The 27,633-nt window shown below is 46.0% G+C and overlaps 2 protein-coding genes across 3 annotated transcripts in view; both read left to right on the top strand.

Moving 5' to 3' along the window:
- LOC102908600 (CMRF-35-like molecule 4) overlaps positions 1-25,440 on the top strand; it is a 54,889-nt gene extending 29,449 nt beyond the window's left edge. The window contains exon 3 of one of the 2 annotated variants that reach the window (XM_076543698.1): positions 25,306-25,440. In XM_076543698.1, the coding sequence (XP_076399813.1) occupies positions 25,306-25,424 (119 nt within the window). In that variant the 3' untranslated portion in view covers positions 25,425-25,440. Of the gene's footprint in view, positions 1-11,638; positions 12,111-25,305 lie in introns of those variants that run through there. The other variant, XM_076543697.1, reaches the window with a different exon arrangement.
- LOC121831516 (CMRF35-like molecule 3) lies at positions 4,160-10,293 on the top strand. The gene is made up of 4 exons (XM_076577792.1): positions 4,160-4,551; positions 8,158-8,499; positions 9,400-9,472; positions 10,170-10,293. Exons 1-4 carry the CDS (start codon positions 4,515-4,517, stop codon positions 10,291-10,293), a joined length of 576 nt encoding a protein of 191 aa, XP_076433907.1. The 5' UTR covers positions 4,160-4,514.
- Positions 25,441-27,633: the final 2,193 nt, after the last annotated feature.

Raw genomic sequence — 27,633 nt, 5'->3', positions numbered from 1 at the left:
TAGTTTTTGGTACCTGTCCTGGATCTTGCTCTGTTCGAGGCTGGCCTCAAACTCACAGAGATCCACCTGGCTCTGCCTCCTGAGTGCTGGGATTAAAGGTGTGTGCCTCCACTGCCGCCCGGCTCTTGGCCAATTTTTAACTGATGTTTTACAGACAAGACCTAGCTATGTAACTCAAGATGGCCTGGAATCCTCTATGTAGACCAGGCTAGCCTAGCCTGGAACTCACAGATACCCTACTGCCTTTGCCTCCTAAGTGCTGAGATTAAAGGTGTGAACCACCATTTCTGCTATTTATTGATTTTTTTTTCATGAAGGCTGGACTAATAATCAATTTTTGTCCTTTCAATTAATTTAACTCAGCTCACATCTTCCCAGTGCCCTGCAATGCCGGCCACTTTGAGGAAGACACTGATTCTGAATATGTTTGGGTTTTTTTTTTCCTGGCTTCTCTGGTTTGTGTGGTTTGTCTAATTTCTCAGCTCTGCACAGGTCCACTGCTGTTTCATTGCTAGAGCTTTAGTCTCAAGTCTTGATGTCACTCTTGTGGATGTCAGGAGGTCTGTATACAATGGTCGGGTCCTCTTCTGTGCACACCTTTGGACAGTTTCTAAAAAGAAAAGCCCATCTGAGCTAGAGAAATGGCTCAATGGTTAGGAGAAGTGGCTGCTCTTGCAGAGGAGCTAAGTTCAGTTCTTAGTAGCCATCCTGGTTGTCTCAGAACCCAGCTCAAAGGATCCATCGCCCTCTTCTGGCCTCTGTGGGCACTGCACTTACACATACATACCTGCAGGCAGAAAACTCATACATGTATAATAAATAAAACATTAAAAAGGAAAGAAATGTTGCTGAAAAGTCCACATTGGGAGTCCCCTGGCTCTGTTTCCCCACTTTTAGTGCTGAAGTTACAGATGTGTGCCACTGTGCCCAGCTTTTATGTAGATTTTATGAGTTCAGTTCCCCATGACTACATGACAAGCACTTTATCCATCTCCCTGACTACACATTTAAAGCTTTGATGACACACAATTCTTCAAATTTTCTTTTAAAGATTATGTTTTGTATTGTCTATAAAAAATCAATAATTGCCTTTTATTTGTTCCAACTTTTATAAAGTTTAAAAGCATCTATTTACTATATTTATTTACTCCTCCCCAACTCGTGTGTGTGTGTGTGTGTGTGTGTGTGTGTGTGTGTGTGTGTGTGTGTGTACTCACATGAGCGTGCAGAGGTCATAGGAGGATGTGAGCTGTCTCACTCTATCACTCTCCACCTTATTCCCCTGAGGCAGGGGCTCTCCCTACACCAGAGCTCACTGCTTTTTGGCTAGGCTGGTAGCCAAAAGGCCTGAGTTTTGTAGCTTTTTATTTAACATTTAATCTCCCCCATCATGATTTACTTGGGAATACTTGTTCTGCATTGGGGAGAGCAGTTAGTTTTCTAGGGTGTGGATATCCAAATGTTTCAACAGTGTTTGTTAAACTCTCCATCTTCTCAGCATTATTTTTGTTTTTGTCAAAAGCCAGTCTAACACATTTCAGTGGAAGATGTGTGACATTTCCTAGAGCTCAGGGAGAAATGGAGCCACCAAGGGATGGGTTCTGGACCAAGGACAGAGCATCCACAGTGGAACTTACACAGACAACAAATTTCCCTTGAATTATTGTGGGCAAACCAGAACGTGCCTGTTAGTCCGTGCAGAACCTCAGATGCTAGCCTGTGACCACTGACCAGAAGATGGAGACTTGAGAGCTGTGGGTGTATGCCTGGGGCCATATGGTGCTCCCAGCAGGCATGGGGACTGACCTAAGGTGCACAGATGGGCATGTGGGGATGAGGTGGGGACCAGTCAGCAGGGCGGGGTCAGCTCTTCTGCCTGCCTTGTGACTGGGTGTGTGTGGTGTCACACCTTCAGATCTTGTTGTCCTTCTAATAAGCAGTGAGACCGTCCTAGATCACAACCCTTTTCTGTAGCAGTTTAATGTCCTGGCTGCAGATTCTTTAAAACTCCTATTACCTGTCAGGCTCAAATCTTGAGGTGGATGTTCTGAGGTGGCTTCAGCCGGTAGATGGCAGTGTGTTCTTAGTCTTACCTTCAATCAGCATCTTTTTCAAAAAAAATTATTTATTTTACATCCTGACCACAGTTCCCCCTCCCTCCTCTCCTCCCATTCTCTTCCCCCATCTCGGTTCTATTTCCACCCCCCAATCCACTCCTCCTCTGTTTCTGTTCAGAAAGGGGCAGGCCTCCTGTAGATAGCAACAAAGCCTCTCCTTGTATTAAGGATGGGCAAGATAACCAAGTATGAGGAATAGTTTTGCAAAAGTCAGCAAATAGCTCCTACTCACACTGCTATGAATCGCACAAGTAGACCAAGCTACATGACTGTTACATATATGTAGAAAGTCGGTCCCATGCAGGCTCCCTGCTGTTGGTTCAGACTCTGTGAGCTCTTATGAGCCCAGGTTAGTTGTTTCTGGGGATTCCCTTGTGATGTCCCTGTCCCTCCTGCCTGGGACAATCCTTCCTCCCTCTCTTCTTCAAGATTCTCCAAGCTGGGACCAATGCTTGGCTGTGGGTCTCTGCATCTGTTTCCACCAGTTACTGGATAACGGCTCTCTGATGACAACTGGGGCAGTGCCAGTCTATGAGTATGACAGAATATAGACCTCAGTTTAAAGTTCTTAGAACTGCCAACATCCTCATTCAAACTTCCATGTACACACCCTAGCGATGCACCTAGGGTATTCTCCTAGGTGATTTCAAAGCCAGGCAAGTGGCAATGAAGATTAACTATCTTAAGCATATGTGCTTAAATTTTCCTCCCAAAAGTTTGATACCAGTCTTCCCCTGTACCTGTATCTATTGACACTTACAACTTGTCCTCTGGATTTAAACCAACTGCAGATTCCCAACACTTGGGAGGCTCACACTGCAGAGAGTTTGAAGACAACTTGGGGTACACAGCAAAACTCTGTCTTATAAAAACAAAATAAGGGGTTGTGGATTCAGCTCAGTGGGTAGAGTGCTTGCTGGCATTCGTGAAACCTTGGGTTCAGTCTTCAGTCTCTCATAACACTGATGGTGTTGATGAACGCCTGGAATCCCAGCACTTTGGTGCTGCAGGAAGGAGGATCAAGGCAGATTGAGCGACATGAGACCTTCCCTCAAACCCAAACTCTCCCTGTCTCTGCAAACACCTGTGACCCCAGTATCCATTGTGACAGGTGTCCCTGGCCAGAGAAATCGCTGCTCTGAGTTCATAGCAGTGCTGCCCCAGGCTGAGCCTTCAGCAGTGCCACTACCACTGGGCTAGCCTGGGCTGCCTTTTGCTCCCTTGTCACTGCAGTCACCCTCCTGAGAGAGCTGAAAAGAAGTTTCAAAACCGCAGTCTCCCTGGCAGGCTTGTGGCTGCTTTCAACCACCCCTTCCTGTTGGGGTGTCATGTGGGTGGCCTGGCCCTTTAAGGCTTGGCTTACACTGTTAGAGAAAGGCTGCCAGCTGCAGAAAGCCAAGCCCAGGCAGAGAAAACCTATGAACAGGTACAGTATGCTTGAAATGTGCATAGGTGTTTCTAGGTCTAAAAGCATATTTTTCCCTAGTAATACAAGTTATGACAGAAAGTGATTTAGGTACAAAACTTTGGATTCATCAAGCTAGGATAGATAATGGAGTACTTTCTCCAAAGTTGTTAAATACAAATGGGCTGGACATTGGGAATGTAATTCTTACCTGATAATTGTTTTTATTGTATATAGTTTATTGATGTTAGAGAAAGAGCACTTTACTGGATTTGTAAAAGGGGGAAATGTTAGGATAATCTTTTTGTACGATACATGGAGTTATCACTCTCCATCCTCACTGCTTAGTTTAATAAAGAGCTGAATGACCAAGCTAGACAGGAGAGGATTGGTGGGACTTCTGGGCAGAGATAGGAACTCTGGGAAAGAATAGAGGTGCAGGAGATTCCCCAGTCAGCCATGGAGGAAGTCAGCCTAGGGTACTGAGGAGAGGGAACTAGACATGTGCAGAACGTAGATTAATATAAACAAGTTAATTTAAGTATTAAGAAGTAATTGGGAACAAGCCTAAGCTAAGGCCAAGTTTTCATAATTAATAAAAATTCTCTGTGTCATTATTCAGGAGCCGGCAGTCCACAGAAGGCCTGTTACATGCTCTCCTCTCCCATGATCCCCTGCAAATAACTCATGTCGCGGGTGAGCAGAGGGATTGGCTGTATTGTATCTGTCTCTACTGTTCTGTCTATCTGTGTCTCTCCTTGGGAGTCCCACCCATCTTTCAAGTTCAGAACTAGCATTGCACCTATCACCTGTACCACACATGAATGACTTGGTCTTCTCAAAGACTGGCATCCTCTTTCGGGAAATGTGCAAAAGGGAGAAGTTGTCTAGGACGTAAACAAGAGAGACCTAAAGGAAATTCAGGCTGAGCTTTGAGTTCTTGCCGGGTGCTGGCATCAGTCACCTCCACGGCCAGGAGAGGAGGCAGGACCATGTGGCTGTTCCCTGCTCTGCTCCTCTTCCTCCCAGGTAAGTAGCTGGGGCTTTAAGACATCACAGAGTCAGTGGTGGCACAGGACACAGAGTCTGCCCTGGGTTAGGGAAAACAGGAAAGGCTAATTCATTCACCAGCTGCTTACTCCCTAAACAAAAGGCAAGTCTTTGGCATCTGATGGATCCTGTGGGTGCTGCAGGAAAAACAAAATCAAAACTTAAAAAAATAAAATAAATAAATCCAGAGTGTGTTTCTCAGTCATGGGTGCTCCACAAAAGCAGATGAGTGAATGGATAAACTATTCTTTTAAAAATATGTTTATAATTTGATATTTGGCAGCCGAGGATGATCCTGAACTTGTGACTCTGACTTGTGATCCTCTGGCCTCCACCCTCTGAGTGTTGGGATTTCTAGAAATGAACCTCCATTTCGAGTTACATTCTGATTTTTAATTGACACAGTATTTAAACATACTTCTAGGGGTGTGGTAGTGCACGCCTTTAATGCCAGCACTGAGAAGGCAGAGGTAGGTGGACCTCTGTGAGTTCAAGGCCAGTCTGGTCTACACTGGGAGACCTATCTCAAAAAGAAAAAAGAAACTGATAGATACAATGTCATATCTGCATGTGTGTATATAGGATGTGACAGTCAGATCCGGGGAGCTGACATTCCACCACAGGAGTCTGTCATTTCTGTGTACTAGAGGCATCGGAAATCTTCTCTATGAGATATTTTGAAATACTGAATCATCAACCATATTTCTCAGCTGTGTTGTAAAACACTAGACGTTGTCAACTCACCAAACGACCCCTACATCCTCAGCACTCTCTCTGTCCACCTCTTCCCTGGCACCCTGCCTAGGCTGATAACTGCTATTCTGTTCACTACTTTTTTCAAGTGAACTTTTATTAATTTGAAAAAAATATGTGTCACGAAGTGTATTCACATGTAAATGTTTGGTATGTGTGTGCTCAGGTACACATGTGTGTGCACACATATGTGGAAGCCAGAGATTACCACTGGGTACCTTTATCCCTCTCCACCTTGTTTGTTGAGACAGGCTCTTCCACTGAACCTGGAGCTCACTGACTCAGCCTAGGTGGCCAGTGATGGATCCCCAGGGATCCTCCTGTCCCTGACTCCCCAGCTCTTAGGGCTACAGACACACCCCACCTCATCTGAATTTTTCCATGGGGATCCGAACTCAAGTCCTCCTGCTTCTGCAGCCAACACTTTACTGACCTGTCCATCTCCCCATCTCCCCCTAGCCCCAGGGGATAACTTTTTAGCTTCCACATATAAATAGAAACATGTAATAGTGTCTTTCTGCATCTGATTTATTTGACTTTCTCCAATCCCATCCCTGGGCTGCAAATGATGGAATTCAATCCTTCTATAATGCTGTTCCACTGCATTTTTATATCACACTTTCTTATCCATCCATCCACATCGAGGCTGATCCTGTGCCATAGCTGTTGTGAATCAGCTGCAGGAAATGCAGGGAAGGATCACTGCAGTACACTCTTCATTCTCTGGGCTCTGGGCTTGCTTTCTATCACTATGATACAGACCATGGCCAAGAACAGCTCGGGGAGGAGAAGGCTTGTTTACTTACATGTCTGGATCACAGTCCATCATGGAGAGAAAGCAGAGCTGGAGCTCAAGGAGGGCAGGAATCTGGAAGCAGGAACTGAGACAGAGATCCTGGAGGAGTGCTGCTTACTGGCATGCTCCCAAGGCTTGTTCAGCCTGCTCTCTTTCACTACCCAGGAGTGATGCCACCCACCATACACTAGACCTTCCTGCATCAAGAAAATGTCCCCCAGACTTGCATCAGGCCGTCCTGATGGAGGCTTCTTCTCGATTGATGTTCTTTCTTTCTGCATACCCCTAGGTGGTGTCAAGTTCACAAAAAGCTCACCAACACAGGCTTTATCCCCAAGTGTAGCTGCTGAATTATGTGGCAGTTCTATGCTTTTCTGAGGAACGTCCATACTGTTTCCCACAATGTCTAATTTACATTCCAACCCACAGTGTGTGAGACTTCCACTGTCCCACATGCACATCTACAGTTGTTATATTTTGTCTTTTTGGTAATATCCATTCTGACTGGGAGATGATGACGGCTCTCTGTGATTCTGATTTGCATCCATTTCCCTGACAATTAGTGAAATAGAGCATTTCTCCATATATTTATTGAAAATTTGTATCTCCCTTAAAAACTGTGTGCTCAGTTCATCTGCTCATGTGTGTGTGTGTGTGTGTGTGTGTGTGTGTGTGTGTGTGAGCAAGTGTGCATGCACACTTTATTTTATTTTATTTTTGACCCAGAATCTTACTATGTAGCTCCAGATGGCCTTCCAATCTTTTTGTAAACCAGGCTGGCCTTGAACTCACAGAGATCTGACTGCCTCTGCCTCCTGAGTGCTGGCATTAAAGCATGCACCACCATGCCCTACTCCCACCTTTATGTTTTGAGACAGGGTTCCACACTGACACTGAGGCTGGCTTGGATAGCCAAGGCTCTCAGCATCTCCTGTGTCTACTGCCCACCTCTGTGCTGGGTTCCAGGGACACACCAGCACTCCTGACATTTACATGGTTGCTGGGAACACACACTCAGGTCTTCATGCTTAGGCTAACACAGCAGGTGTCTCGCTGACTAAACCTTCAGCACAGTGCCTCAGTAGATCATTTTCTAATGGATTATGATTGCTGGTGGACTCTTGAGTTGAATTCTTGCTCATATAGTCTGGAAGGTGACCTTCCAGATCACCTATCAGATGCATAGTTTGAAAAGATGCTCTCCCATGCTGCAAGCTGTCTCTTTGCTGGGTTGGTTGAATCCTTTTAGATAGAAATAATTACAATTAGCAATTTTTGTTTTCTTACCCATGCCATTAGGAACATACTTTGGTGTTATTGTTGTTGAAGTCAATACCCTGTTGCTCTTCTTTATCATTTCTAGGCAGATATTTATTATTATTTGGTTTCTTCCCTGCTATGTAAGCACCCCACTTACTGAGCTGCACCCTCAGCCCTCACTGGGAGCTTTGGGTCAGATTTACAAGGATCTGAAGGACAGCACAGGATCTGTGTGCTGTGGACTCTGTACCACAGGAGAACAGATTGGTGGCGTCATTTTGGTCAGCTTCCAAGTCATTCATCCAGGGTGGTTCCCTAAAGAACCCCTAGAAACTGCTGGAACTGCCTGAAGTGGCCGCTTCATGGCCATAGGCTGTGGCTTCTTCAGATGGATTCCTGAGGGTCATGGGCACAGAAATGAAGGCACAATCATGTTGTGTGGACAAGGTCTTCTGACATGTCCTCTGCTCCAGGGTAATGCAAAGATGGTTGCAAAGGGATTCTTTGAAATGTACTTTTATTGGCCATTGTGGTATGAAGAGAGGTAGGTGATGGGAAGTCATGATTGCTCAGTGTCACCATTTTAACTTATGAGACCTATAACTGGGCCCTTCAGCCATTTTTTTTAGTCTTTAACCAAATAATGATGATTAGCTGTCTTGAAAAGGGTTAGCTCTTCCCTGATTGTTACTCAGTTGTGAACTCTTTTTGGCACAGGGTAGTGCGTCCTGATTTTAGAGTGAGAGATCAGTGGTCCATGGGTTTGTATTTTCCAGGCTTCTCCACTGCTCAGGATCCAATCACAGGTCCAGACATGGTGAGAGGTCAGCAGCAGGGCTCCTTGACTGTGCTGTGTCCTTATGACTCATCCTGGAAGGATTACGAGAAGTACTGGTGCCAAGGAGCTGATTGGAGTACATGTAAGATCCTCATTCAAACCGATGCATCAGAGCAGTTGGTGAAGAAGGACGGTGTGTCCATCAGGGATGACCAGACAGACTTCATCGTCACAGTGACCATGGAGGAGCTGAGTACAAGTGATGCTGACATTTACTGGTGTGCAATTGAGAGAACTGGCTATGATCCCCATTTTGAAGTTAATGTGAATATTGACCCAGGTAAGAAAAATTCCAGAAGATCCTGGCTGGGGTGAGGAATCAGGGACCCTGGACTGATTACTATAAAAAGTAATTACTGGAAAAAGAAAGCACAGTAGACTCTGCTGGCCCTGTTTTCTACTGAGATAAAGGCGAGCTGGGGAGGCCTTGTCTTCTGCCCCCACATGTGAGTCTTGCACATTCTCACTTGTGCAGATCTGAGGACTGAACTCAGACCCTCAGGTGTGCTAGCCACGCACTTACCACTGACCTAAACTCCCATCCTGACACCCCCAACACCACCCTTTTACATAAAATAGATGAAGCCACAGAAGCTCTGTTTCTGCATAAGATAGAGTAAGAAGGATCAGATTTGTGTCTGTTGAAACTACAGTAAAGACAATAGACAAAATTGGAGCAGGAGAGAGGGCTCAGTGATTGAGAGCCCGGGCTGCTTTTCCAGAGGACTGGGTTTGGATCCCGGTCCACACAGCAGCTCACAACCATCTTCAACTCCAGTTCCAGGGGATCTGATCTCTCCTGGCCTCCACAAGCCCCACATACACACGGTGCCCATAGATATGTGCAAGCAAATACTCATAGACACATAAATAAATATTTTTTAAAAATAGAGAGAAACTGCAAAACTGAAGTTTTCTGCACATTGCACACCAGGCAGTAATGAGTGAGCCATGAAGGAAGAGGGTTTTAAAGGGGGGCTGCTTTGCTCCCCACATCATCTTCCTTTAGAAAAGAATTAATGTGAAGGTTTGGATGGTGACTGGAGAGCAAATCCCTTAGTTCCTAGTGGGGAAAGATTAGGCCATGCCCAGAGCTGGACTGTCCACAGGAGTGAACCATGTGCTGTTTGTGTCTTAGCCACAAAAACTTCAACTAAAATAATGTCAATCATTGCCCCAGTCCTGACAACCACAGCGTCAACCATGGAGAATTTCAGCAGCTATGGAGAGGATCAAACCAGCACCCTCACGTGGTAAGCAGAGCTGGACCCTGGCAGCTCTTCTCACTGGGCTGTCTCTGGGGAGTCACTTCTCACTCCTCTCTTCTGGGAGGGCTTCCAGATAAAACATAAGATGCCCAGGACTCCTAGGATCCGTGAAAAGAGTTCATCTCTAGCCTATGTATATCCCAAGCATTACATGGCAATATCTATAATTTTGAAAAAGTCATGTATCTAAATACAAAATTATCATGGCCATCTTGTAATTTTATTTGCTAAACTCAGTGACTATCTTAGAGGGACACTGGGGCTGCTGTATTCTCGTGTCAATGTTTGAGGTGGGCTCCCCAACCTTTTACCTTTTAGTATACCAAGATTTCCCTCCTAAGCCTCAGCTACAGGAAGGCAGTATCTTCTTCTGAGTGACAGAAGAGACTGAGCCTGGTCTTTGGTGTCTCCCCTATGTGTCCCCAGAGGGCAGGACAGAGGGCCACGGTTGGGTCTCCTCTGAGTTAGAGAGATTCTTCTCCCAACAGCTTCTGACTGCAGCCCATAAATAAATCTCCTTGTTCCAATGCAACTCTGCCAGCAGCCAGTGTGGGGTCCACACAGTGCAGAGGAGGACATGGGAAACTGAGGGCTGGGCTGTGCTTGGATGATGCTTCCCACTCTTGAAGGTGTCCAGAGGAATTTCCAGCACCATTGCTATCTTGGCCTAATTCCATTGCAGCCTGTTGGGGTCACGTTTCCAGGCCCAGGACACACTGAACCACAAGGCTCCTCGACCCCCTACCTTGAAGGCAGATGTCACTTCACTAGCCCTCCATGAGACTTATTCCTCAGGTCCTATCTAGTCCCTACCCCTTGTACTGTGTTCTTTCTGCCCTCTAAATCTTAAGTTAGACAAACATGTCTCACAGTGTTTTGTAGGCAGTTTTTCCTAATGACCACTGATCAGCTCTGTCCCACCAGCTGCTCCCAAATAACCACACTGTGATTTATTATTAATTATAAAGCTATCAGTCGATAGCTGAGGCTTGTTTTTAGCCGGCTCTCATGACTTAAATTAACCCATTTCTACTAATCTATGTGCTGCCCCAATGCTCATTTACCTTATCTATGCACTTTCCATGTTCCTTCTTTCACATTTTGCTGGTGACCCCCAGATGCCACCCTTCTTTCCAGCATTCTCTTTGCCCTGAAAATCCTGCGATGTTTAGTTTTTTTTTTTTTAATTAATCCAGTCACAGTGGTATATATTCACACATTGTTCCCACCTTGTAGGCTATCTAGAGGATTACTTTTTAAATTTTCTTTTTCTTCTAGTGCTTTAGAAGTGCTTTTGTTAGTTTGTTTTGCAAGTGGACGGGAGTGTTAGCCACAAAGAAACAGAGGGTAGGAGGCTTCAGAAATATATAGAGTGTGGAGCATGGTCAGAGCTCAGTCCTGGGAAACGAGTCAGGACATCTGATGCATGGTCTGACAAGTGGCAGCTCTTACATCTTCCAGGAACACTTTCACGTTAACCTGCGACTCACAGAGTATCTGAAGTTGTAGATCCTTTCCATGAGCTGATGGCCTCGTGTTGGGCCAAAGGAGAAACCAAGGATGGTCAAGGAGGGAGATGGAGTCCTGGGAAGGGGATGAGGATGACAGAGAGGTGGGGAAGAGAGGATCAATACTGTTCAGGGCCTCATGGTTCCACAGGGTATAATAAAGGAACACAAAGAACTACAGTCTCAGTGTCAAATTCAATCTGACCGAGCAGAAGCAGCACCTACCATTTCTCGATGTAGTGTGCCCAAGTCTCCTAAGATGTATGTCAGCTCCCACACAGGCAGTGATGAGATTGGGCAGGGACATCTGGGTGAAGAATGTAGCAGAAGCCAAGGTCAGAAGCTCAGGTATCAGGGAAGCCATCAAACTGACTGGAATGCAGACTAGATGAGGAGGACTTTTCAGAGACCGGTCAAACAGAACAGATAGTCAAAGGGGAATTGAGGAAAATCAGACAAAACTCCCCAGGCTGGAGCTTAGCCTGCAGGCAGCGTGACCAGCCACGCACTTGCAGGGAGGCCATCCTGCTTGCATCCAGGTTTGTCCTTATCTGGTCACTGAAGGTTAGGACATGGACATGAGGAAGCCTGAGACCTCTATGCCTGGTGACAGCTTACTTTCTGTCTCCTTCATTTCCTGCAGGTCCCTGCTGAGCAGCATCTACTTCCAGCTCCTGGTCTTTCTGGAGGTGCCCCTTGCTCCTGGGCATGCTCAGTGCAGTCCTTTGGGTGAACAGGCCTCAGAGGTGCTCTTGGGGAGGTGAAGATGGCCTGGTGAAGGCCCAGAGTTCTGAAGCCTGTTACAGAGATAAACATCTCCCTCTAGATAGAAAATGATCTCTCTCTCTCTGTCTCTCTCTCTGTCTCTGTCTCTCTCTCTGTCTCTCTGTCTCTGTCTCTGTCTCTGTCTCTCTCTCTCTCTCTCTCTCTCTCTCTCTCTCTCGTGTGTGTGTGTGTGTGTGTGTGTGTGTGTGTGTGTGTGTGTTTGACAAGCCCTAGGCATGTAGTAAGAATTCAGCTGGATATGGTAAAGCTATGCCTGGAAGAATCAAGAAATTTCCTAGAGGATTTAGTGTTATTTGGCTTTTAATATAGCAGCTGTCTTCTGCTATGAATTTCATGTGCACTTTCATAGTTTTTCCCAATTGATTCTTTTCCTAACAACTACTGAACAGTGTTTATTGATCACTCTTTGGACATACATATTTAGTGTATTTGGAGGACAGCCTCAGGAAAGGTTTCCTTCCTCCAGGCAAACAGAAGTAACATTCCAGACCACAACCTGCTTGTGGTGATATTGTGTTCCCCAAAATATTGTGTACCCTAATAAACTTATCTGGGGTCAGAGAACAGAAAAGCCACTAGATACTTAGGATAGGCAGTGGTAACACACGCCTTTAATCCTAGCATTTCAGGAGCAGAAATCCATGTGTTCAAGGATACAGCCAAGCATGGTGACTCACGCCTTTAATCTCAGAAAGCAAGCCTTTAACCCCAGGGAGTGAAGGCAGATAGCAGAAAGGTATATAAGGTGTGAGGACCAGAAACTAGAAGCTTTTGGCTGGTTAAACTTTTAGGTTTTGAGCAGCACAGTTCAGCTGAGAGTCATTCGGATATGAGGACTCAGAGGCTTCCAGTCTGAGGAAACAAGATTAGCTGAGAAGTTGGCCAGGTGAGGTTAGCTGTGGCTTGTTCTGCTTCTCTGATCTTCCAGTGTTCACCCCAATACCTGGTTCTGGGTTTGTTTTATTAATAAGAACTTTTAAGATTCCTGCTACACCTGCTAGTCTCCTGAATTAAGGTAAATTCCATCTGGAGATACCGACTAGATTCAGGTGAACCTTAGGTACATAGCTTTGTTTCTAGTGCAAGTTAAACTCAGACTCTCCTTCCCCTCACAGCCCAAGTGGCATTTCAGAGCAATTGACTCAGAACAAAAGGGCTTTTGCATACTGGGTGCTGTGAAGTGATGAGGCAGGTTACCTAGCTCTGAGCAGAGGTGCCTCACAGGATCAGAAGGCAACAGGGCGGAGTTTGCAGATGGTAGGGGTATTAAGACCAGGTCACCAGAAGAGGAGTGGGAAGGAGCAAGGACAGAGAAGAACAAAGAGGAAGATGAGGACAAAAAGAACTCAGAGTTATGAGAGGACAGGAGGGAAAGGGACAGAAGGAAGCTAAACATGAGAACAGATCTGGAAGTGTGTAGATAGAATTTCATCTCAGAGGAATAAAGTGGGCAGATAAAAGAGCACGGTGTACTTAGATTCTTCTCCCTCAGATTATTCACACAATTAGTAGTGTCTCTTCTGGATGCCTGGGAATAAAACTAAAGAGGCTAGACCCCAATAGTCTCCGACATGTATGGTGTGTGTGTGTGTGTGTGTGTGTGTGTGTGTGTGTGTGTGTGTGTTTACACATTGTGGATGCATATGTGTATGTAGAGGTCAAATTCAGGTGTCATTCTACTATCGTCTGAGACAGGGATTCTCATTAGCCTGGACCTTTGCCAAGTAGGCCAGGGTAGCTGGTGGGTACCTCAGGGGCTCATCTGCCTCAGATATTATCTTACCATTACAAGCACACTCAACTGCCCCAGTGTTCACACACACACACACACACACACACACACACACACACACACACACACAACAAAACAAAAAACCCTTTAGGTTGTAGTGATTAAACTCATGTCTTTGCACTTACAAGGAAGGCAAGCTCTTTACCAACTGAGCCGTCTTCCCAGCCTAGAAAAGAATATTTCTATGAGGAAATGACTGTGGTCAGCAGTACCATGACTCTGGGTTCTGCGGGTTCAGCCTCAGACTACTCCCTCACCCAATACCAGGGACAGCTGAGGTTCTGGAACCCACTCAGGTTCTCCCTCTCAGAACATCCTACAGTGCCTTCCGAGGCCTTTCTTCCTCTGATGGCCTCCAGTGGAGTAGAAAATACAAAAAAAAAGTCATGTTTCTTTTTAGGGCCCCAGTTCCTTGGAGGACACATGTCATCCCAAGTCTGTGGGCCACCAGCCAGGTGTTTGACCAAATATCTGGGAAATGTGGCTTCACCAAGTGGCATAAAAAATTGCCACGGTCATATGGATGTCTGTAGCTTACACAGAGAACACACTGTATTCTCTTTCTTGTCAACACAGCCCAGGGTTGTGCATTCCAAACACAGATGGAGCAGTTGGCTGAGTCTCTGTGCACCTGACCCACGGGGTAACTCAGTCTGCGTCCCTGAAGTCTGGACTCTCTGCCCAGTGAGACCAAATGGGGAGTGAACTGGGTGAAGGCTGCTGTCCCCTCAGGAGTCACGAGCTCATATCACCCCGTGGACCCCTCTAGGGCCGGTCTCCACACCAGGTCACTCCGCTGTCCTCGTGTTCCTTCAGAAGCATCTATTCAATGTCTAAGCACTACACACCATCCAAATACAAGCTTCAAAATGAGAAAGACCTGGTTAAATCCAGAGAGGAAGCTGAAAGGTTCAAAGGCAAAGGCTCAGCTGGAAATAGTTGTTCCCAGCTCTCCAGCCTCAGCCATGCTGAGTTATGCACCCCACAACACACAGTGTTCTTATCAGGCTGGGCTCTGACACCCACAGACCAAACTCACATCTAACACGGGTGTGCTCCCCACTTTGTGTGGGAAGAGACCCCCTGTGAGCATCTCCTCCTGGATGACATGTTTGGACCTCTATCGAGTCTGCCTTGGTTGAGAGGAGGCTTTTCATTGCTTCAGTGGTGTAGGCGCTGGTCAGCTGCCCATGTCCAGTAAATAATCCCCACCCACACTCAATCCTAATTAAACCCAGTGGAACACACACACACACACACACACACACACACACACACACACACACACACACACACACAGTATGTAATCAAAAGAAGTGCTCATTACACGAAGGTAATGGCACTTGCCTTTAATCCCAACAGATCTCTAAGTTCAAGGCCAGCCTGGTCTACAGAGTGAGTTTCATGACTACACGGAGAAATCCTGTCTCGAAAAAAAAAAAAGTTTTAAAAAAGTAAAAAGAAAACGAGGAAAGAAGTGGGAACAGGAAGGGAAGAGGAAGGGTAATAGCAGTGAAAATGACTAATATTTATTGTATATATTTGTGAGGCTGTAAAAGAATTTTAAAATAATGAAATAATAATTTAACATGGGAAGAGTTTCCACAGCAGATTTTGTCAGCACAGCATGTTTTATGCATGTGATACTTATGCCCCCTTCTGCAAACAGCCCTGTGGGTCCGTCCCCACCCTTCCTATTTATGCAGATTCTTTGCCCGCACCGCTTCCCCTTTTCTTATTGCTCAACTTGCTGCCTTGTTGGCAAACTTTCACCATGACGTGTTTCACGATTCTAGAGGACCCGTGGGCACTGTATTTCTTCCTCCTCTCGTGCTGTGATTGACTGTGGCTGGAGGCCTAGAAAATCTGCCCTGGTGGTGGTGAAACACCAGACCTCTCTGTCATTTGCTCTGATATGAAGATAGATCTTTCCTCGAGTCTTCTGGGACAGATGTCCTTGAGCAGAAATGTGAGGCAGACACACTCATGTCTCCCTCAGACACCGCTGGTCTGGCACAAACAGATCGTGAAGAAACCACGCAGCCCTCTAATCCATCTCCTTTGCCTCCCACATCAGAGAAAACTAGAAGCAACTTCCCCATGTTATAGAAAACTGTAGCTGAGGTCTGTGACCCCAAGTCTAGCTGCATCCTCTGTCCCACAGGCTGTACAAGTTGGTTCTGCACACTGAACATTTGTATTTTCACCAATCTGCTTTATGTCGTTGCCCACTCTAAGAGGACACCATCCTAAGCTCCAATGTAAAAAATTTAGCACAGACCCACACTATGTAAAAATTCCTTTAGAAATGTCTGCACTTATAAAATCTTGGTAAAGAAACTAAAACAATTAGCCCCATCATTGTTACAGACTGGACATTGTTATATATTAATGGAGTTTTTTGTCTGAATCGGTCAAATGTTGATGGACTAGACATCATTAATGTAATCTTGACTGTGTATATATTGTATATAATTATTGGATATTATTTTTCTTGTATTAGTTTTAAGTCTTTTTTAATTTTAGACAAAAAGGGGAAATGTGGTGGTATTGTGTTCCCCAAAATATTGTGCACCCTAATAAACTTATCTGGGGTCAGAGAACAGAAAAGCCACTAGATACTTAGGCTAGAAAATGGTGGCACTCATGCCTTTCATCCTAGCATTCCAGAGACAGAAATCCCTCTGGATCTCTGTGAGTTCAAGGCCACATTGGAAACAGCCAGGCATGGTGACACACGCCTTTAATCCCAGGGAGTGGTGGTAGAAAGCAGAAAGGTATATAAGGCGTGAGGACTAGAAACTAGAAGCTTTTGACTGGTTAAGCTTTCAGGTTTTCGAACAGCAGTTCAGCTGATAGCCATTCAGATGAGGACACAGAAGCTTCCAGGATGAGGAAACAAGACCAACTGAGAAGTTGGCAAGGTGAGGTAGCTGTGGCTTGTTCTGTCTCTCTGATCTTCCAGTATTCACCCCAATACCTAGCTCAGGTTTGATTTTATTAATAAGAACTCTCTAAGAATCATGCTGGAATCCCCATCAAAATCCCAACACAATTCTTCACAGACTTGGAAAGAAAAATACTCAACTTTATATGGAAAAACTAAAGACCCAGGATAGCTAAAAGAATCCTATACGATAAAGCAACCTTTGGAGGCATAACCATCCCTGACCTCAAACTCTACTATAGAGCTATAGTAATAAAAACAGCTTGGTACTGGTATAAAAACCGACATACGGACCAATGGAATTGAATTGAAACCCTGACATTAATCCATGCACATATGAACACCTGGTTTTTGACAAAGGAGCCAAAACTATACAATGGAAAAAAGAAAGTATCTTCAACAAATGGTGCTGGCATAACTGGATCTCAATATGTAAAAAATTACAAATAGATCCATATCTGTCACCATGCACAAAACTCAAGTCCAAGTGGATCAAAGACCTGAACATAAATCCAGTTACACTAAACTTAATAGAAAAGAAAGTAGAAAGCACTCTTGAACGCATTGGCACCAGAGACCATTTCCTAAATGAAACACCAACAGCACAGACCCTGAGCACAACAATTAATAAATGGGACCTCTCAAAATTGAGAAGCTTTTGCAGGGCAAAAGACACAGTCAATAAGACAAAAAGACAGCCAACAGAAAAGATTTTCACCAACCCCACATCTGACAGAGGATTGATCTCCACTGTATATAAAGAACTCAAGAAACTAGACATCAAAATACTGAACAGTCCAATTAAAAAATGGGCTAAAGAGCTAAACAGAAAATTCACAAGACAAGAATCACAAATGGCTGAAAGACATTTAAAGAAATGCTCAACATCCTTAATCATCAGAGAAATGCAAATCAAAATGACTCTGAGATACCACCTTATACCTGTCAGAATGACTACGATCAAAAACACCAATGACAGTCAATGTTGGAGAGGATGTGGAGCAAAGGGAACACTCCTCCACCGTTGGTGGGAATGTAAACTTGTACAACCACTGTGGAAATCAGTATGGCGGTTTCTCAGAAAATTAGGAGCTACCTCAAGACCCAGCCATCCCACTCTTGGGCATATACCCAAGGAATGCTGATTCATACCATAAAGATACATGCTCAGCTATGTTCATAGCAGCACTATTTGTAATAGCCAGAACCTGGAAACAACCTAGATGCCCATCAACAGAAGAATGGATGAAAAAAATGTGGTACATATACACAATGGAGTACTACTCAGCAGAGAAAAACAATGAAAGCATGAAATTTGCAGGCAAATGGATGGAACTAGAAAAAAATCATCCTGAGTGAGGTAACCCAAACCCAGAAAGACAGTCATGGTATGTACTCACTCATAAGTGGATTCTAGATATAAAATAAAGAACATTCAGACCACAACCCATAGAACCATGGAGGCTATATATATAGCATGGAGGTCCCTAGGACGACTGTGGCTTATAATAAATTTCGGTTTTACTCAATTATTAAAAAAAATAGCCAAATGAATGGAAACACATGAACTATGAACCAAAGGCTGAGGGGCCCCCAGCTGGATCAGGCCCTCTGAATAGGTGAGACAGTTGATTGGCTTGATCAGTTTGGGAGGCAACTAGGCAATGGGACCAAGTCCTGTGCTCTTTGCATGAATAGGCTGTTTGAAACCTGGAGCTTATGCAGGGACACTTGGCTCAGTCTGGAGGAAGGGACTGGAACTGCCTGGACTGAGTCTATCAGGTTAATCACAGTCCTGGGGGAGGATTTGCCCTGGAGGAGGTGGGAATGGGGGGTAGGCCGGGGGTAATGGGAGGGGATGGGAGGGGGGAGAATAGGGGAACCCATGGCTGATATGTAGAACTGAATGGTATTGTAAAAAAAAAAAAAACCAACCCCCCCCCCAAAAAAAAAGAAGAATCATGCTGGACACTTGGGAAGAGATCTTGTGAGACAGGTCCTGGTCATTTTCCCTGGCATGTTTCTTCTCCCTGGAGTCTAGAACAGACTTTTTCTGACTCCCACCTGAGCCATGGGTTCCAGGTCTCCAAGGCCACAGAACAACTAACTAGGGGGCTGAAGAGGAGAAGAATTGGTGGCAGCCACAGGGTCCTGCTTCCCATCTCACAGTGTCCTTCATCTACAAACAGTTGTGTCTCCAGATCTTAGAAAAGACCATCCACATCCTATCTGATTCTCCTCTGAGTTTTGTCCTGAAAAAAATAATTTTGTGTGTGTGTATGTGTGTGTGTGTGTGTGTGTGTGTGTGTGTGTGTGTGTGTGTGTGTGTAATTGTGGGCACAGACAGATGGTGATATATTGTGTACCTTAATAAATTTACCTGAAGATCAGAGAACAGAACAAGCTCAGGTAGTGGTGGCACACACCTGTAATCCTATCACTCTGGAGGCAGAGATCTATTTGGATCTCTGTGAGTTCAAAGCCATCCTGGACCACATGGGATAGACTCAGTCTAGGAGAGAAACAGAGCCAGGCAGTGGTGGCACACACCTTTAATCCCAATACTTGGGAGTTGCATGCCTTTAATCCCAGCACTAGGAAAGTTGAGACAGGAAATGATATGGCTGGGCTGGGAAAGTTATATAACGCATGAGGAGACAGGAACTAAAGTCTTTTGAATGAAGACTCTTTTCAGACTGAGGAGTCCCAGAGGTAAGAGGTAACTTGTTCCTTTGTCTCTCTTATCTTTCAGTATTTACCTCAATTTCTGGCTCTGGGTTTTTATTAAAAGACCAATTAGAATTCGTGTTACACAGACACCTACACTGTGTGTGTGTGAGTATGCTATGGCAGGAGTGTGGAGGTCAGAGAACACTGTAATACAATCGGTCCCTCCTCAGCCTTTCCTTGGGTTCCAAGGACAGAACTAGGGGTGCTGGCATTTACTTACTCAACAGTAATTTCACTTATTTACCCTTATTTTTTTAATTCCTCCCTCTGCCTTTTGTTAAATTCTTCAACTTTGTCCCAATTTCAAGCCTTAAGATACAGTGGCTCAGGGTTCAGAAACGTGACAAGGAACAGTTGGTGCCAAGTGTAGGGGAAGGGAAGGAAGGCAGATTCTGGAGCCACCTCAAGGCCAGAGCATCACTGGAGTCCTGAGATCGCAGTCACCATACTGCCAGGTACCCTGGTATGAGTTTCTTTTTGTAATTAAAAATTTTATTTTATGTGCATGGGTTTTCAGCCTGCATATTTTTCTGTGTAGTACATGTGATCCTGGTGCCCACAGAGGCCAGAAGAAGCCAGATGATCCCCTGGATCTAGAGTTACAGAAGGTTGTGAGCTGCTCTATAAATGCTGGAATCGATCCTGACTGGTGGAACAGTGGCAGGTGCCCTTAACTGCTGAGCCATCTCTCCAGTTCCTGCCATGAATTTTTTTATTTATTATTATTATCATTTTAAATTATGTGTATCTATTTGTATGTGGGTATGTGCATGTGAGTGCAGGTGTCCAGGGAATCCAGAAAAGGGTGCAGACTCCCTAGCTGGAGCTCAGGTAGTGGTAAGCCACCTGGGGGCAGGGATGCTGGGAACTGAATTCAGGTCCTCTGCAAGAGCAGCACCCATTCTTTTTTTAATTTTTATTTATTCATTCATTTTACATGTATGGGTTTTTTGATTGCACACATGTCTGTGCACTGTATGCATGTCTAGTGCCACACAGAGGCAAGAGGAGGGCGTCAGCTTTCCTGGAACTAGAGTTAAGGATGGTTGTAAGCCTCTCTGTAGGTGCTGGGTATTGAACCTAGGTCCTCTGGAAGAACAGAAACTTAACCACTGAGCCATCCCTCCAGCCCCTGGCATGGTTTCTGACAAGGACAGACACTGTCCATCATGTATCCAAACTGGCCACACCAATTAATAATGAAAGGGGCATGATGAACAAATTAACGATTCTCCCCTAGTCCTATGAGAATTATGTGAAGTCTCTCAAGGTAATTCCTTTGTTATTATTCAAGAAATATTTATTAAGAGCCTACTAAGTGCCAAGCCCTGGTATAAACAGAAAGGTAGAATGGCAGCCCTCATGGAGCTTACATTCTGTCCCAAGCACATAAAAGACTTGCAAGTTGTCACAAGCTCAGTGGAGGAACCAAACCAGGTGAAGAGATGCAGGGTGGTCGTGCAAGTCCTCTCTGGGGACATGGCTTTTCGTCTGGGACCCACAGGGGAAATGCTCTAGAATGGCAGCCAAATAATCTGCTTTAAAACCATGAAATGAACCAGGGGGTGGGAATGCTTGCCCTTAATCCCAGCACTCAGGAAGTAAAGGAGACAGATCTCTGTGAGTTCGAGTCCTACCTGGTCTACAGAGTGAGTCCCAAGACAGTCAGGACTGTATGGAGAAACCTTGTCTCAGAAATAAAGAGCATGATGAGAGAAGGGCAGCAAGACAGAGGCAGAAATGGGATCATGAGGGAACAGTGTCAATCACATAGGAAAAAGCCAGCCTTTGTGTCAGTCAAGGACAAGCTGATCCACCTGTTTGTCTGATCTACCCATCTATCCATCTATCCATCGATCCATCGATCCATCTATCCATCGATCCATCTATCCATCTATCCATCTATCCATCTATCCATCTATCCATCTATCCATCTATCCATCTATCCGTCTATCCGTCTATCCATCTATCCATCGATCTGTTCTAGTTTGCTGTTGTGGTTGCTGTGATAAAACACTGACCAAAACTGACTTGCTGGGACGACAGGCTCCATCTGGCTTCAATTTCACGGTCCTGCATTCTGAAGGACGTGTGCAGGAACTCTGCAGGAACCTGCAGGAAGGAACTGAAAAAGAGGCCACGGGAACGCTGCTTACTACCTGCTCTACACGGCTTACTCAGCCTGCTTTCTTGTAGAACCCAGGACCACCTGCCCAGGGGTGGCATCACATATGCTGGCTGGGCCCTTCCATATCAATTAGTAATCAAGAAAATATTTGGTCACAATAGTAAGAAAAATAACTAATACAAGGCCTTTGATAAAAGAAGGAAAGAAGAAAAAGAAGAGAAATATAATAGACAGATAGACAGACAGACAGGTGACAGTGTTTAGTAAGTTTTTGTCAACTTGATACAAACTAGAGACTCCTGGACGAAATAACCTCTATTGAGCAATAGTCTCCATCAGACTGGACCAGTGAGCATGTCTGTAGGTATATTTTCCTATAGCAATATGACATGAACGATGTCTTGGTTGCATATTCTGTCTCTCTCTGTGTCGGTGTCTGTCTGTCTGTCTGTCTGTCTATCTCTCTTCCTCTCTCTCTGTGACACACACACACACACACACACACACACACACACACGCACACGAAGACACATGCCCCACCCAAACACACATGTGCAAAAAGTAAACACAATCACATATACAGAACTTAGTCCCCCTGCCCCAGGTCTTCCCTGTTTCCATGGACACCTTCCCTCCCTGTCCCCTTACTTCCCTACCCCTCAGTCTCAAGTCCAGTGTCTGACAAGGACAGGGTCCCTCCTCAGCCTCCTCTAAAATAGAGGTCACTTTAGGACCAGATCCCAGGGAACCTCAAGCCTGGCCCACATGAGAAGCCAGAACCCATACTCATGTTTCTCAGGATCCTTCATCCTGCTCTGTCCCAGCACTGTACAAGTCCCCATGGGAGAATTTCTGAGAAGAGGAATACAGGACATGACAATGTGTTTACCATCCATGTTTACCACCCAGGAGGATTAACAAGATCCAAGATGCAAAGAGGAGACTGGCCAAGCATCCTTAAGAACTGTCCCATTAGCCGGGCGTTGGTGGCGCACGCCTTTAATCCCAGCACTCGGGAGGCAGAGCCAGGCGGATCTCTGTGAGTTCGAGGCCAGCCTGGGCTACCAAGTGAGCTCCAGGAAAGGCGCAAAGCTACACAGAGAAACCCTGTCTCGAAAAACCAAAAAAAAAAAAAAAAAAAAAAAAAAAGAACTGTCCCATGAACCTCCCACTCGCAACGAACTCAAGAGGGTTTCACAGGAGCAACACAGGCACATATGGTGTGGATTCACAAGCGTGAAGGAGGTGGTTCCTCTCCTCATGGAGACGGAGCAAGATAAGATGGACAGATCTCAAGTCAGCTCAGGAAGTGGCTTATCACAGAGGATGGAAAGCATCAGCAAAAAAGGAAATGCCCATGAGTGTAATTTAAAAAATAAAAATTAAAAAAAAAAAAGAAATGCTCTCCAGGGCTGACCATGAGTGGCAAGGTTGTAAAGCCCTTAGTTGAAGGCTGGGGGACAGGTGACATCCTCAATCCATGGCCGTGGATATGCCCCTAACTGGATTGACAGGAACCAGTGCCCCTGAGTCCTGGACCATCTTCAGAGCACTTCCTGTACCAGTTCATCTGGAGCCTCTCAGGGGAGCAGGAAGCAGAGGACAGAAAGGAGAACTCAGCATGTGAACACTGGACATTCTAAAAGGACACTGCCCCTCTTTTCTTGGGCTTGGTGTGGGCAGGAGACATCAGAGCTGAAGAAATGACCCCAGGAGTGATGGGAGTGTGGCTGCCTTCAGCTCTGCTCCTCTTGCAGGTCCCAGGTGAGCACAGGGATGGGGGTGTGATGGGGGTTACAGCTCTGAAAGGGGAACTCCTGGAGTAAGTGAGAGGGCAGGATGGGGGATGGGAGGTGGGAGAGAGCAGCCAGCAGAGGAAGATGGGCCCAGAGTGAGGACAAGGAGTAGGGGTGGGCAGGAGTGGCCAATGTCACCTCACAGGTGCTGTCAGGAATCAGTGCACAGTACAGTCATGACTACCACACCTGAGACAGTCAGGACCTGCTGAGAGGGTTAGCTGAGACAGACATTGCCATAATACACACAATCTCTATTGTGTACACACATGTATTTGCATACGTGTGTGTGCATACCAAACATACACAAGCACTGATTCTCACAGAGACATACACTCATTATTTACATAGGTAAAATATCTCTCTCTCTCTCTCTCTCTCTCTCTCTCTCTCTCTCTCTCTCTCTCTCACACACACACACACACACACACACACACACACACACACACGTGTTCTTTCCTCCTGGGCCCTTCCGTTCTCCAGGGACAAGCCCCCTCTCAGCCCCCTCTTCAGGACAACACAGGCGCTCACCTCAGTCCTGACTCCTGGGTCTAACACAGACTGTCTCCTTTCTTGATGCTTCCTCCAGAGCAGACAGGTCCCTAAGACCTGACCAAGGGAGGCCTGACCCCCATCCACCTGCGAGGGTGCAGAATTGGGGCTTGTGTTTTCCAGGCTGTGTCCCTCTGCATGGCCCCAGCGGGGTGACAGGCACTGTGGGGACGTCCCTGAGTGTGCCGTGTCCGTACGAGGAGGAACACAAGACTAATGACAAATACTGGTGCAGAGTGACTATGCTACCATGTAAAGGTCTTGTCAAGACCAGAGCCTCAAAAGAAGCTGGGAAAGGCCGAGTGTCCATCAGGGACCATCCAGCCACCCTCACCTTCACAGTGACCTTGGAGAACCTCACCCTGGAGGATGCAGGCACCTACAAGTGTGGGGTGGACATGCCACATATTGATGACTCCTTAGGGATCTATCCCTTCTTGGGGATTGATGATGATTCCCTCAAAATTGTGGTGGCCGTGGTCCCAGGTAAGCTCCCTTCATGTCAGGGCATCCTGAATCCAGGTCTGTTATTTCCTCACAAAGGAAGGAAGCCAGATACAATAGCATGGTGAGTTTGGTGAATCAGTGTGCTGTGGGATGGTCTGTATGTCAAATTGCTCCAATTGGTCAATAAATAAAACACTGATTGGCCAGTGGCCAGGCAGGAAGTAGGTGGGACAAGGAAAGAGGAGAATTCTGGGAAGTGAAAGGCTGAGGTGGAGAGACACTGCAGCCACCGCCAGGATAAGCAGCATGTAAAGACGCCGGTAAGCCACCAGCCACATGGCAAGGTATAGATTTATAGAAATGGGTTAATTTAAGATATAAAAACAGTTAGCAGGAAGCCTGCCACGGCCATACAGTTTATAAGTGATATAAGTGTCTGAGTGATTATTTTATACGTGGATTGTGGGACTGTGGGGTTTGGTGGAACCTGGAGAGAAGCCCTCCAGCAACACAGTGAATCAGGCCACAGGGGGTGTGAGTCCATATGTGCCTTGTGAGGACATATGTGGTATGTATGATAGCGTATGTACACCAATATCTGTGTGTGCGTGTACACATATGCACAATGGGGAACCTGAGTTCTTAGAAATTCTCTTTTTATGACACTTACTTACTTACTTACTTACTTACTTACTTACTTACTTACTTACTTACTCACTCACTCACTCACTCACTTACTCACTTACTTACTTACTTACTTACTTACTTACTTACTTACGACTTACTTTGGGGACTTGCTGTGGTGTGTGTCCCTCAGAGGAGAGCTTCTGTCACTGAGGCCGGAAGGGACCTAGCACCAAGTGTCTTGTCACTGACACTTAAACTCTCCTCTACAGGAAGACTGCCCTCAAGTGTGAAAGTGCCAACCAGCCCCAGTGCACCATGGGAAGGCCTGGGGAGGGAAGCCCTGACCAGGACTTGGTGGGGCCATGGGGCTTGTAGGCTGTCACACAGCAGTCCCCCGTGTCCCTAGCGACCCGTGTGCAGCAGAGCTGCAGAGGTTTCAGTGGGGAGGACATGGAGTGGAGGTCACTGGGACAGTCTGTGTTTCCATCCTTTGCTCCTGTCAAAGGCTCTAGCCCCGAGAACAGAGCAAATACCCTGGGGTCCCCCACATCCTCACCAGTGCACACTCAGCCCAGCGTGACCACAGAGGACACAACTCCTGGTCCCAGCCTACAATTCTGGTGAGGACCCTGAGGGCTCTGGACTGTGGGTGGGGGTAATGCTGAGAGGGTGGAGGTAGAAGGGTTTGGATCTCCCTCCTTGGGCGTCTCCTGCATCTTCCAGTCCCACACTGACCCGGGGGAGTGTCTTGTGAGCAACAGTTGCTCATCTACAGATTGGGACACAGCAATGACACCCAGACCCAGACCTGCTGAGATGGAGTTAGTTTCCTGTCAAGACGTTACAACACAAACACAACCAGAGTCTGGGCAGATGGCTCTGCTGGTGAAAGATCTGAGTTCGAGCCTCAGCACCCACATGTCAGGCATGGTGGCATACAATTGAAATACCTGAGCTATAGAGATGGAGACAGGGGGATCCCTGAGACTCAATGGGAAGCCAGCCTAGACTACTTGGTAAGCTCCAGGCCAATGTGAGATCCTGTCAGATAAGAAGATAGATGGATCAGGTGTGGTGACTCATGCCTTTAATCCAGCTCTAGGAGGCAAAGGCAGGCCAGTATCTGTGAGTTTAAGACCAGCCTGGAATACACAGCAAAGTCCATTCTAGCCAGAGCTGCAAAGTGGGACCTGTCTCACAATAAACACAACAAGGTGATGATTCTTGAGAAATGACACCCAAGGTTATCCTCTGGGCTGCACATTCATGCACACATATGTGCACCTGGATACACTCAAATGCACACACACACACATACACACACAACCAAACAAACAGTAAATTAATTAATTAACTAATGAAAATAAATACATTCACTGGATTGTGGTGGCGCAAGCCTTTAACACCGGTACTTGGGAGATAAAGGCAGGTGGATCTCTGTGAGATGAAGGCCATCCTGGTCTAGAAGTGAGTTCCAGGACAGCCTGGGCTACATAAAAGAGAGACCCTGCCCGCCCCCCAAGAAAACCAACTACCAAACAAACAAATAAATCAATAACAAATAAGAGCCACCAGGAGGAAATAGGAGAACTGAGTTTAGAAGAAAGTTGGGGTCTGGGTGCAGGAGCAGCACCTGCCTGGATAGAGGCCTTAGGAGTGGAGGTCCATGGAGAGACTGAGCCAGATTCACAGTTCCAGGCTAATTCTTGGGCTATCAGTCACACTGTTCAATCAGGCAGGGTTCCTTGTCCTTGTCCCTGAAAAGAACACCTTGGACACACACCTGGATAAAGAGACAGGCACACAGTGTAGGACACCAACATCACCTTCTGGATATGGAGCTTATTGTGACCTTGTCCCCACAGGCCAGTGCTGAGCAGCATCTACTTCAAGGTCCTGGTCTTTCTGGAGGTGCCCCTGCTCTTGAGCATGCTCAGTGCGGTCCTCTGGGTGAATAGGCCTCAGAGGTGCTCTGGGAAGAAGCAGCATTGTCCTGATTATGAGAATCAGTGAGGTCTGTTGACATCAAAGCTCTGTTCATGTCCCTGGACACAGCTCTTCTGGTGGCTGAGGACAACAAATAAATCTGTGATTCTGAGAATACTCTCAGATTTTACAAGACTCTTTTTGCTGTGTCAAACACATAAAAGAATGTGCCCAATAAATACATATACATACATATTTTAATAGAATATTTTTACTTATGCTTTGATAACTTCACACATGTACAACATCTCTCTATCATATCCACCTCCAACCCCACCCTCCCACTCCCTCATGTGTTCCCTCCTCCCCTTCATGGTCTTCCCTCCTTCCATTCTTCTTTCTTTTCCTAAACCACTGAGTCCATAGTGCCGCCCGCCAGAATGTTAACCGATCTTGCTGTCTTGGTCTTGGACAGGTGACCACAGCCACAGTGTCATGAGTGCAGTGACCATGCCTCAGCCACATCCCAGCTTCTCACAGCACTCTCCTCCTCACCTATGGCTGTTGAATTCTTTCTTCTCCTTCTTCCTTCCATAATGTTCCTGAGCCTTGGGATAGAATGGGGTTGCGTGGGGTATGGTGAAGTCACCTTCTGGTAGCGCGGAGGTGCCTTGGGGTGGCGTAGGGTAGGGTTTGATATAGATGTCCCATTTATGGCTGAGCACTCAATTGTCACATTTTCTCAGCACTGAGACCACAGCAGAGGGAAGCTTCTCAAACCCAGGCTGAGGAGGCGCTAATCAGAGTTTTTGGACATAGATATTTAGAGGGCAGTTTGACAAAATGTCCAATAAATAGATAGAGCTCACATGCAAATACTCTTGGTGCTGTGCCCTCCTCCAGGTAC

Source organism: Peromyscus maniculatus, chromosome 8 (assembly GCF_049852395.1).
Source record: "Peromyscus maniculatus bairdii isolate BWxNUB_F1_BW_parent chromosome 8, HU_Pman_BW_mat_3.1, whole genome shotgun sequence".
In the NCBI taxonomy this organism is placed as follows: domain Eukaryota; kingdom Metazoa; phylum Chordata; class Mammalia; order Rodentia; family Cricetidae; genus Peromyscus; species Peromyscus maniculatus.
This window is presented reverse-complemented; position numbering and strand designations above follow the sequence as displayed.